Below are 10,688 nucleotides of genomic sequence, written 5' to 3'. Positions count from 1 at the left end.
TGGTGGCTGGAGTAGTGGGAGTCTCCGTAGTGGTGATGGTGGTTGGAATGGGGCTTTCTGTGATGGTAGTAGTGGTGGTGGTGGTTGGGGTCTCAGTGGTGGTTGGAATAGTGGGGGTCTTGGTGGTGGAGGTTGATGACATATTTGAGACAGTAGTTGGAGTTGGAGGAGCAAGTGTCCCAGGCGTTGTTCCAGTTGTAGGACTGACAGTTGTCACCGTAGTGGTTGGACCTGGTGTTGTAGTAATACTTGTTGTTGTCGTTGGGCAGTGATCCATGGGCAGACAACAATTGACCCGAATTTCATAGTCATAACAAAGGCCAAATGGTCCATTTTCAAACTGGTCTTCATTGTGGCAGATGAGTCCAAAAGAGACATCACACTGCACCTTCTGACCGAGCTGGTCCCAGCTGAGATGGGGTTCCTCAGCTGACCTGCACTCAATGTTTTCAGGGGCACTGCACACCCCATAAAACCTTTCCCAGTCACCATCATTGCTGCCAGTGTTGGGATGATCCTCATTAATCCAGTCAGACCAAAAACAGCAAATTTCTAGAAAGGAAAATAAAAGTCACTATTTGATGCTTGCATGGGGCTGGGGGTGGGGGAAGGGAAGACAACCCAAAGCAGGGTGGGGGGTGTAGCTCATGCCCTTAGTATACTGCAGGGGCCTTTGCCACACCATGGTAAAATGACCCTCCTTGCCAGCTTTCGATTTCTCAGAGACTCCTAGGACCACAGAGGTCATCTAGTGAAAGCCTTTCATCAGACAAATTGGGAAACTGAGACCTGTTCCAAAACTACCACTTAAGGATTCTATTAAAACTCAGCTTCTCCATCATGGAGCCGAGCCTGTTCCAGCCCCCCCCCCCCACCCGCCAGCTTCAGAATCACCTGGTTTGCTTTTATTTAGAAGTTTGGCTGTGGCCTTGAAGGCTGGGTGTAGAGAGATTCTACTCTCAATTGGGGGGGGGGCAGGGGGATTGTTGGCTACCTCCTCCCTTCCTTGCATGTAATCTGTCATCAAAAGCTATCCTGGGGGGCAGCTAGGTGGCACAGTGGATAGAGCACTGGCCCTGAAGCCAGGAGGACCTGAGTTCAAATCCGGCTTCAGACCAAACACTTGACAGTTACTAGCTGTGTGACTGTGGGCAAGTCACTTAACCCCAATTGCCCAAAAATTTAAAAAAAAATAGAAAAAAAAAAGCTATCCTGAATGTGACTTACTTGGAGTAGTAGATGGAGGAGAGACTGCAGCAAAAATAAAAAAGGAAAAGAAATAACATTGTGTCACACGTGTCAGAGCTCTGCAATGGCCCAGGTCATCCCCCCTCCCCACCTAGGGCACGCTGGCAGTGGGACAGAGCTCAGACTCCAGCCCGATGTGTGGCCCTTCAGCTCTCACAGACAGGCCCACCCCCTGCCTCTCCTGCAGCTCTCAGCTTCCTGGACCATTCATGGGGACCGCCCAAATCTGCTCCCATTAAAGGCCTTCTTTGGGGGTGGGGGCCTGAAGCCCTGGCATTGCTATCTCAGCTGGAGAGTCTAGAGACCAGAAGGATCACTGACATTGGGCTAGGGATGTGGAGATTCCCAGACTCTGACTTTCCCCTCCCCCAACCTCCTCCAAGGCTCACCTCACGCCCTTCTCTGCCACTTGAAGTCACTGGGCACAGCCCTGCCCTCAGAGAACCTCTCTCTGCCCCATTCACCAGGTGGCAGGAGATGGGGACTGTACCTGTGCTTCTGCTGGTGGTGGTGGTAGGGAAAGTCGTGGTGGGAGAGGTGGTGGTCACCGAGGTGGTTGACACGGTCAAGACAGTAGGAGGCGAGGTTGGAGCACAGATGTTGAAATACTGGGTCACAGTGCCGTTGGGACCACACAGCTCCCAAAAGCAGAAGGACCCATTCTGAGTCTGGTTAATTACTGCCCCTGAGAGAACAAGGAGCAGGAAAGGGGCCAACTTAGAGGATGCTGCCACCAGACAGTCTTCAGTCATGCCGTGGCAAAGCCAGACACCCTCACATCACATTCAGCCCGAAAGAGCCCCTCCTTCTCCCCTTACCCCCCAACTATGTAGACCTTGGGGGTCTGAAAACCACAGATCAGCACAATCCTGAGAGTAAAGGAAGAGTCAGGAAGGAGAGAGATGCTTCAGGACAGGAATGGGACTGGAGGGGCAAATGAAATGAAGAAGGATCCTGAGGCAGGGAGAGGAAAGGACCTGTTCATGGGAACAGAGACTAAAAGGAGGACAGGGCCCCCAGGGCCAATCCCCTTGATTCACTGAGGCTCATTGAGGTCCACACAGATAGTCTAAGTGGCCAGGCCTCTGACCCATGGCCCCTGACTCCAAATCCAGGACTTGGGAGGAAGATGGTACCAGAGAGATGGAGCACCTCTGATCTCAGAGCCTGCTCCCAGGGGTTGTTCTCAGCAAGTCACCTTCCATTCTCTCATGGCATTGTCTTCAATTACTCAGTTTAGCCACTGGTGCTATGGGGCCAGGTGGAACCCCTCCTCAGGTAGGCCATTCATTCGTTCATTCATTCATTCATTCATTCAGCCTATGGTCAGTAAAGTCCACATGGAAAGATGGAAAAGCTCATTACCTATCTCCTCCTTACATGAGACCTCAGAAGATGACGTGCAAATGCTGCAAAGAAAGAAAAGGATTCAGAGAGCCCAGGCTCTGGGCCCCAAGTCTGCCAGCTACCTGGGGGTCATGCCAGAGGGCCGGGATTCCCCTGAGGCACCAGAGCAGGCTGTAGCTAAATGGCACAGTGGACAAGTTTTTGCACCCACTGTGGCTGACTTTCTCACCTCCTTTCTCATTCCTCAGCCACCCCCGGGCATTCTCTTTCCATTTCCACCCAAGATCCTCATTTTTTCTTCTGGCTATCCAAAGACCTCACTGCAGCCCTCTAGCTAGACCTGCCCTCCCTCAAGCGCCCCGTTCCAATATCCCGCTTCTCTCCACCCTCCTCACTCCTCCAACTGCCAGTTCACAAACTTGATAACTTGGTTAGTTTAATTCACACTAAGGTATTAATAATGTTAGATAGCTTTAATATAACAGTAATGACTTTATATATTTATCAGATAATAATATGATACATTAATATATGATCATATATTAATATAATACATAATAAATGTTAATAAACTTTAGACCTCGCCTCCAGGTGTTGGCAAGTGGCTCTTTAACTGGTGGGATATGAGGAGGAGATTGGCTTCTTGAAGCTACAATGAAATAGCTAAACCCACACTAGGCATTTGTATCTTGGCAGATGACTTGCAAAAGGCTGTCGACCTTTGGTCTCAGACCTTACACAGTCTTACAGTCCTTACCCATTGCTCTCAGCCTCCACTTGGCGCCTGCTGGTTTCAACTCCGTGGAACAAGATGCTCCCCCCTGCCTGATCCCCTGGTGTCATCCCTCCAGCCCCACCCCTGGCTTTCCTGCCTCCTTGGGTAGGGTGTTTCCCTCCCTTCATTGGAGTGTAAGCTCTTGGAGGGCAGGGACTGTCTTTCTTTTTATTAATTGTATCCCCAGCACTTAGCTTAGTGTCTGGCACATGGTAGGTGCTTAATAAACATTGATTGGGATGGCATGAAATGATGGAGTAACTGTGACTGGGGTTATGTGGCTGGGTGAGCCCCTCCTTCTTCCAGGCCCCCTCTATTGCCCATCTGGAGCTTTGGTTAATGGATTCTCCCTTGCTGCCCACCCCCCACCTCCAATGCTCTGCACTGGGAAGCAAGTTGAGCAAAAAGGGACCAAGGAAACTAGAAGCTTCTGTCCATGTCCCCTTTCTCAGGGTCCAGGAGGCAGCAGGGGACAAAAGGGGGAAGGTGGCGAGGTGGGAGATGGGAGACTTCCAGGGGGTGGGGGAGGCTGACTTCCCTCTCGGGAAGGGCCTCAAAGAAGGGACCGAGGCAAGCTGATACTGCAGGCCCAGCACAACAGGCAGCGTCCTCACCAAGACTGGCAGGGATCCTCCGTGGGGACCTTTTCGTCAACTTCGTAATGCTCATCATTCACGTAGCAGCCACACTGGTCAGCAGGCACACACTTTTTCTTGTCTTCATCAAAGACAGGCCTTTTTGGAGGGCACCTGGGATAGCAGCCTATGGGTGACAGAAGGCGGAAGGAGCCAGCTTTGTGGCTCAGACAGTGAAGGAAGCGAAGGGCCTTTGACCCTCCTCTGAAACGCCTCACCTGCCCATTCCTGAAAGAGCATTCCCGGAGGGTCACCCTGCATGCCTGTTCTGGTCACTGTTCCGAGTTGCTGTCCTCCCAAGACATCTCAATGCTAGACATGGCCCCTCCACCGCGGACACGAAGGGGATCTCTCTCCTCCAGCCAGGGAGACTTTTCCCTCTTACTGAGGAGGATTGTGCCTTGGCTTTCTACCCTCCCAGCACAGGCTGAGGATGGGGTGTGGGCATGCCCCTTCAGCAATCACCCTCCCAGGTGGTAAGAAGGGAGGAAGCCCCGTGTGCGGGTTGGCAGCCCCCTCCAGCCCCAGAGTCCAGGCCTCATCCCCAGCAAGGTCCTCAGGGCAGGAGTCGGGGACTCTACCTTCTAGGTAGGACACGGAGATGTTGGAGTGGATGCCATTGATGGTGCGGCACGTCTCAAAGCTTCGGTTCCCACAGGGCTCATAGTGCCATTCACACTCGTTGGGGGGGTTGTAATAGTCACAGAATATCGCTGGGAGGGAGCGGAGGGAGAGAGGAGCTAGTCACCAAACTGTGCGGGCAGACGAAAAGGAAACGACCCCGCCGCGGGACCCGGGAGGGTGGGGAGGAGGCGAGGACAGAAGCAGCCTTGCCCCGCCTCCACCCTGCCAGCCTCTAGGGGCCAACGTCCTTGTTCCTTACATTCAGAAACCCAGGGATTGCCTCACAGAAGCGACGATGGCAAAGCAGCGCCTCCCTGGGAAGGAGAGGTCCCCGCTCCACGGAAGCCAGAACTTACGGCACAGGTCGGGGCTCCTCCAAAAGACGCAAGCCCCCTCCTTGGTGCACTCCTGGGCGTAGGAGGCCACGGCGGCGCAGAAGCATTCGCAGTCGCCCCCTGTGTCGCAGGAGCAGGAGTCATGGACGCAGGCATCGTAGAAAGGAGCGGGATCCACCTGTCAGCGAAACACACCTATGCGTCCCTCCAGCGCCGAGAAGCCCCGGGGTGTCCCTCCCTGGACGCCCAGAAGTCTGACTGCTCCAACTGTCGTTCTGAGCCGATCCACTACTCAGATTCCAACTTGTGTGAGACTCACCTGCTTCTCACCCTCACCTCTCTCTGCCCCTCCTCCTCTCTGTCTCTGTCTCTCTCTCCCCCTCCCTCCTCTCTGTCTCTCTCTGTCTCTGTCTCTCCCCCTCCCTCCTCTCTGTCTCTGTCTCTCTCTCTCTGTCTCCTTCTTTCTGTCTCTGTCTCTCTCTCGCTTTCCCTCTGTCTCTCTGTCTCTCTCCCCCTCCCTCCCTCCTTTCCTCCCTCCCTCTCCCCCTTCTGTTTCCTTCTGTCTCTGTCTCTGTCTCTGTCTCTGTCTCTGTCTCTCTCTTTGTCTCTCTCTCTCTCTCTCTCTCTCTCTCTCACACACACACACACACACATGCACACACACACATGCACACACACACACACACACACACACACACACACACTGGCAAGTTTGAAAGAAAGAACTGTTGTTTTTCCTTGAATTGAAAGAATGGGATGCTGCCTCCAGATGACTCCCAAAGTCTCAGGAGCCAGGGTAACTACCAAAGGGGGCCAGCAATAACATTTCTGTGGTTCTGTGGCCCACATCTTGCCCATCTTGTCAGAGGGTAGGTCAAGCATAGCCTCCAAGATCACATCAGGGTGACCATCTATCCATGCATCCACTCCTTTCAGAATTCAGCACCAAAGGTCTGCTTGTGGTGTTCAGAGCACGCTGTCCTAGGCAGTGAGGGTGATGGAGGATCTCCAGACACAGTATGCCCACTAGGACATGGAGTAACTGTGATGACTGCCTGGGCCCTGACCTAGCTCTTCCTTAGACTCTAACTCAGCCCAGGGAAACTAGTCCGCACCAGGGTATAGAAGTTATGGGGCAGCTGTCCAGCCACTCTCCCTTGGCCATCTGTGTTGATGAATTCCCTTCATCACCCCCTCCCGGGAAGGGGGGCAGCAGCCTGTCCTCCTTCCTGTCCTGCCTGTATTCCCCCCAGGACTGCCCACCCACCTTGCTGTGACAGACGCCAAACACTTGGCTCTTCAGAATGCTGCACTGTTTCTCTGCCCAGGACCGGCGGTGGGGGTTCACGGCGCACGGTTCGAAGGTCTTGTCCACGTCTGGACAGGTGTGGGCCTCCTTCCAGCTGTTCCCGAAGTCCAGGGCACTGGTGACGATCATGTGATCCCTTGTGGTGAAGTCATTGCTAGAGCGGTCGTCAAAGTCGCCACACAAGCCGCACACGGCACCCTACGAAGGCAATCTGGGGTCACCTCAGGAGGATGCACATGTGTGTGCACTCATGTAGTCGTGTGTCAGAAGCCAGGAGGGGAGGGCAGGGAGGAATTCTGGCCTCGCTCCCACTTCCAGCCTCTGTCCAGCACATCTCAGCTGTCTCCTTGCCGGGACAGTCACGTGGCCAGAACCACAGCCCACTCTCGCCACCTGCTCATCTAGTGGACATTGCCCCTCCAGGCCCGTCCCTCCTAAGGGCCCAAGCGGCCCCTGCAACATGCCCCAAGCTGGATCAGGAAAGCTGGGCTCTTGTTTTGTGGCGGGGCTAGCCCGTGACGGCTGAGAGGTCAGGGTCACACTGGTGTCCATTGCCCCAAAGTGGGGCTGCTCTCGAAATGGGTCAGGCTCAGGGGGAAGGCCTTTCCTTCCTCATCCTCCCCCAACATACACACCCCTCCTTTCATCTTGGTGGGGCCAAGAAGCAGGGCTACCCTGATTGCACACCATGAGATGGGACATATCTTTGGGATCAGCCCTCTGCCAGGGTGACATGCCAAGGTTGGAGGGGTGCCTGCATTTGGAGTCAGAGGGCCTGGCTTCAAATATCGCCTCTGCTGCTCACTTCCTATGTGACCTTGGCCAAGTCATCTCCTTCTTCAGGTCTTGATGTGCTCCTCTGTAAATTGAGGGGGCACTCAATGGTGGCTGAGGTCCCCCCATCTCTAAATCCTGAGGTAGGACGAGGACAAACACTGATGGAGGATAAAGTGAAATTCTCAAATAAACATCGTGGGGTGAATATGTCACTGAACTGGGACTCAGGGAGACCTGGGTTCAGATTCTACCTCAGACATTAACTGTGACTCTGGGCAGGCCTTTGGCCTCTCGGGACGTCAGCTGCCTCATCTGTAAACTAAGGAGTTTGGGCTCAATGGCTCTCTCCCTGGTCCTAGGGGTGTCTCCCCCTGGGGGGAGGCTCAGCTGGGGCTCCAAAACTCTCACCTTGAAGGTCGGGGCAAGCTTGATGAAGATGGTGGTCCTCTTGTCCCAGATGACAATGATGCCATTGCTGGCCTCAATGACCAGGTACTGGCCCACCTCCCGGGTGGTGTAAGACACGTGCTCCCCAACGTCCCGGTAAATCACCCATCGGTGCTTCTCCTCCAGCTTTAGCTCAGTTCTCTGCAGGGCACCGAATAGAGCAGCGTCATTAGCTGGTATCAGCAGGGGCGCCCGCTCCCCAACCCTCCTCTCACCCCCACTCACACACACTGAGCACCCCTGGTGGACAGAGCCAAAAGGGAGAACACTTCATTAGTTGTTCTCAGCAGGAGCTCCTCTTCTCACATACACATACACACACACGCACACGCACACGCACACGCCCACACACACACACACATACACACACACATAAGCGCCCCCTGGTGGACAGAGCCAAAAGGGAGAACGCTTCATTAGTTGTTCTCAGCAGGAGCTCCTCTTGTCACACACACATACGCACACACACATGCACGCGCACACACACACACACACACACACACGCACACACACACACACAAGTGCCCCCTGGTGGACAGAGCCAAAAGGGAGAACACTTCATTAGTTGTTCTCAGCAGGAGCTCCTCTTCTCACATACACATACACGCACATGCACACTCACACGCACACACATGCGTGCGCCCCCTGGTAGACACACACACTCACACGCGCGCACACACGCACATGCATACACACACGCCCACACACACACAAGCGCCCCCTGGTGGACAGAGCCAAAAGGGAGAACGCTTTATTAGTTGTTCTCAGCAGGAGCTCCTCTTCTCACACACACATACACACAAACACACACGTGCACACGCACACTCACACATATGCGCACACACGCACATACACATGTACACACACACACCCCCGCACACGTGCGCCCCCTGGTGGACAGAGCCTAAAGGGCTACTGTCATGCTCCCGTGTCCGAGCCACAGTACTGCAGTACTTACTCCGAGGAAGATCTTAATGGCTTTGGAGCAGGTCACGCCCGTGGTTCCACAGGGCACATTTTCTGTGATGATGCTGAAGGAGCCCCGAGAGCCTTTCTGACCGCAGTAGTCCTAGAGAGGGAGGAAATCAGGAGAGAGTGAGGGTGAAGGCAGCACCCTCCCTGATGTACTGGCGTGGGGGGCAGGGGAGGAACGCAGCCGGACAGGGGAGCATGGGCACCGCCAGGCCTCGTGGCTCTCGGCCAGCCAAAGCACGCCTGAAGCGGGAGGCCGTGTTCCTTGGCGGGCAAGGGTGTATCTCCCACCACCACAAAGTAGGCGCTTAATGGATGCTTGTGGCCCTGGCTTGGGTGGGGCTAAAGAGGCCCTACCTGGGTGAGCAGGGAACTCATCCTGCCTCCTGCCCTCACCTGGGCTGCCACGTAGGAGCAGTGTCCATCGAAGTCATAGTACTTTCCGTCAAATGTGATGTAATGGCCGCTTCCATAGATGGAGCACGTCCCATGGCACACAGACTTGGTGCACACCCAACTCCCTCTCTGGCAGGTGCTGGGGAGACAGAAGAGGCTTCAGGACTCCGGGGAGCCAGGCCATGTGTCAGCTTGGAGGGGAGCACTGGCTCCTCCCGGTTGGGAGCCTCCACTAGAAGCCCCCATGTCTAGGGCATACCAAGATTTACACAAGAGCCCTCTGAGGTCAGGACTGCAGCTGGCATGGTTTCCATCTCAGGGACAGGGGAACTGAGGCCTTGTCCAAGGTCACACAGCAATCAGCAGAGCTGGGATTCTAGCCCAGTGCTCCTCTGGCTTTACGGGAAGCCCATGTGCATGAGGCCTTTCCATGGGCAGGCCAGGCCTGAAAGCATTCACCATCTCACAGGCTGCCTGCCAGGCCCGCTCCACCAGATGCCGGGGGCAAAGGTCCCTATACCCAGGCTTGAAAGTGCCTGGCTAGGGGAGCCACTCCTAGGACCCTGCCTTGTCCACAGGCTTGGCTAATACCAGTCAACTGAGCTCCCTGGGGAAAGGGCTGGATCCTGGCCAGAGGGGCAGGCAGGAGATGCAGAGGGAGCAGGAGCAGAAGGAGGGGCTAGGGAGCTCCTCTATCCTTCCAATGGGAGGGCCCTGACTCGGCGTGCTACCATGCTGTGAACAGGGTCTCCAAGTCAGGGCGCTGAGGCCTGGAGGCAGCCCCCGGTTCTCTCACCATGTATTACAGTCCACAGTGATCTTCTGCCCAGGTGAATAGAGCACTTTGTTGTGGACACACGGGCACTCTTCCTCCACAACACAGCCACCTTGGCCATCATCAATCAGCCCAGGGGGGCACATGCAGCCACTGACACATTCGGTTTGGTACTGGGGAATAGGCAAAGGGAGCCCGAGTTACAGCCCCCTTCAGGGAGGCCACCAAGCTGAGCCCAGGCATCTGTCCCCAGGAGAGGGCAGCTCCTGCCAGGGCACCCCACAAAACACCCAGCTTCTAGGCAGAGGCCTGGGCCTAATGAGCATCACTGCAGACCTTTTGTCCGTGCAAAGAGCTCCCTCTGCCTTCAGGCTGCTGAGCTGTACAAAACCAAGGGAACTCTCAGGAGGACTGGCCGATAAGAGCTGGCTCTGCAGGACGCTAAATGGGTCTGCGCTAAAGAGCATTCCACCATGGGGTGGAGAGGCATGTGGGAGACCCTGTGTAACCTCCCTGAAGCAAGGTAGAGGTCTCCACCAGCGCTTGTGCGTGTGTGTGTGTGTGCATGTGCGTGTGTGTGTGCGCGCGTGTCCCAGACATCAAGACCGAGGCTAGCGGGAGCCCAGGACTGCTGGCAGAAGTTGCCCCTGCCCCCCTACCCCAGTCTGGGCCTCGGGCCTCCACCAAGAGCAGCGAGCACGGACGAGAACTGCACTCAAGGAGTGAGAAAAGCCCAGCCGGGAAGGACAAGCCCAGGTCTGGCCTGCTCAGGAGGCCGCAGACAGTGTGTTCTCCCAACTCACGTAGCCGCTCCCCAGGCTCTGGCAGCTGACGGGGTGAGGCGTCCGGGTGGTCAAGGCTGTGAGATTGTCACAGTCCACGTGGATCTTGGGCGAAGCACAGCCTGTCGTGGGGAGAGAACTGATCAGATGGAGCCAGGCCTTCAGGCCTTGGGGGTCAGAGGGCACCAAGAGGAGGAGAGGGGGAGCAGAGAAGTGGGGGGTGTGGGCATGAGGGCACCTGGGCATGAGAAGGATGGCCCCCAGGG

At 55.5% G+C, this 10,688-nt stretch overlaps 1 protein-coding gene across 1 annotated transcript in view; it reads right to left on the bottom strand.

The window, feature by feature from the left end:
• MUC2 (mucin 2, oligomeric mucus/gel-forming) overlaps nucleotides 1–10,688 on the bottom strand; it is a 53,579-nt gene that overhangs the window by 25,179 nt on the left and 17,712 nt on the right. The window contains exons 18-29 of the mRNA XM_027860202.1: nucleotides 10,444–10,544; nucleotides 9,662–9,813; nucleotides 8,866–9,004; nucleotides 8,456–8,566; nucleotides 7,459–7,638; nucleotides 6,232–6,471; nucleotides 4,986–5,142; nucleotides 4,587–4,718; nucleotides 3,985–4,132; nucleotides 2,614–2,657; nucleotides 1,739–1,933; nucleotides 55–552 (exon numbers count right to left, since the gene is read on the bottom strand). Coding sequence (XP_027716003.1) covers nucleotides 55–552; nucleotides 1,739–1,933; nucleotides 2,614–2,657; nucleotides 3,985–4,132; nucleotides 4,587–4,718; nucleotides 4,986–5,142; nucleotides 6,232–6,471; nucleotides 7,459–7,638; nucleotides 8,456–8,566; nucleotides 8,866–9,004; nucleotides 9,662–9,813; nucleotides 10,444–10,544 — 2,097 coding nt within the window. The remainder of the gene's footprint in view (nucleotides 1–54; nucleotides 553–1,738; nucleotides 1,934–2,613; nucleotides 2,658–3,984; nucleotides 4,133–4,586; nucleotides 4,719–4,985; nucleotides 5,143–6,231; nucleotides 6,472–7,458; nucleotides 7,639–8,455; nucleotides 8,567–8,865; nucleotides 9,005–9,661; nucleotides 9,814–10,443; nucleotides 10,545–10,688) is intronic.

The sequence above is a fragment of the Vombatus ursinus genome, unplaced genomic scaffold, assembly GCF_900497805.2.
Source record: "Vombatus ursinus unplaced genomic scaffold, bare-nosed wombat genome assembly UNPS02014176.1, whole genome shotgun sequence".
Taxonomy (NCBI): domain Eukaryota; kingdom Metazoa; phylum Chordata; class Mammalia; order Diprotodontia; family Vombatidae; genus Vombatus; species Vombatus ursinus.
The sequence above is the reverse complement of the archived record's forward strand: the minus strand, read 5'-3'. Positions and strand labels throughout refer to the sequence as shown.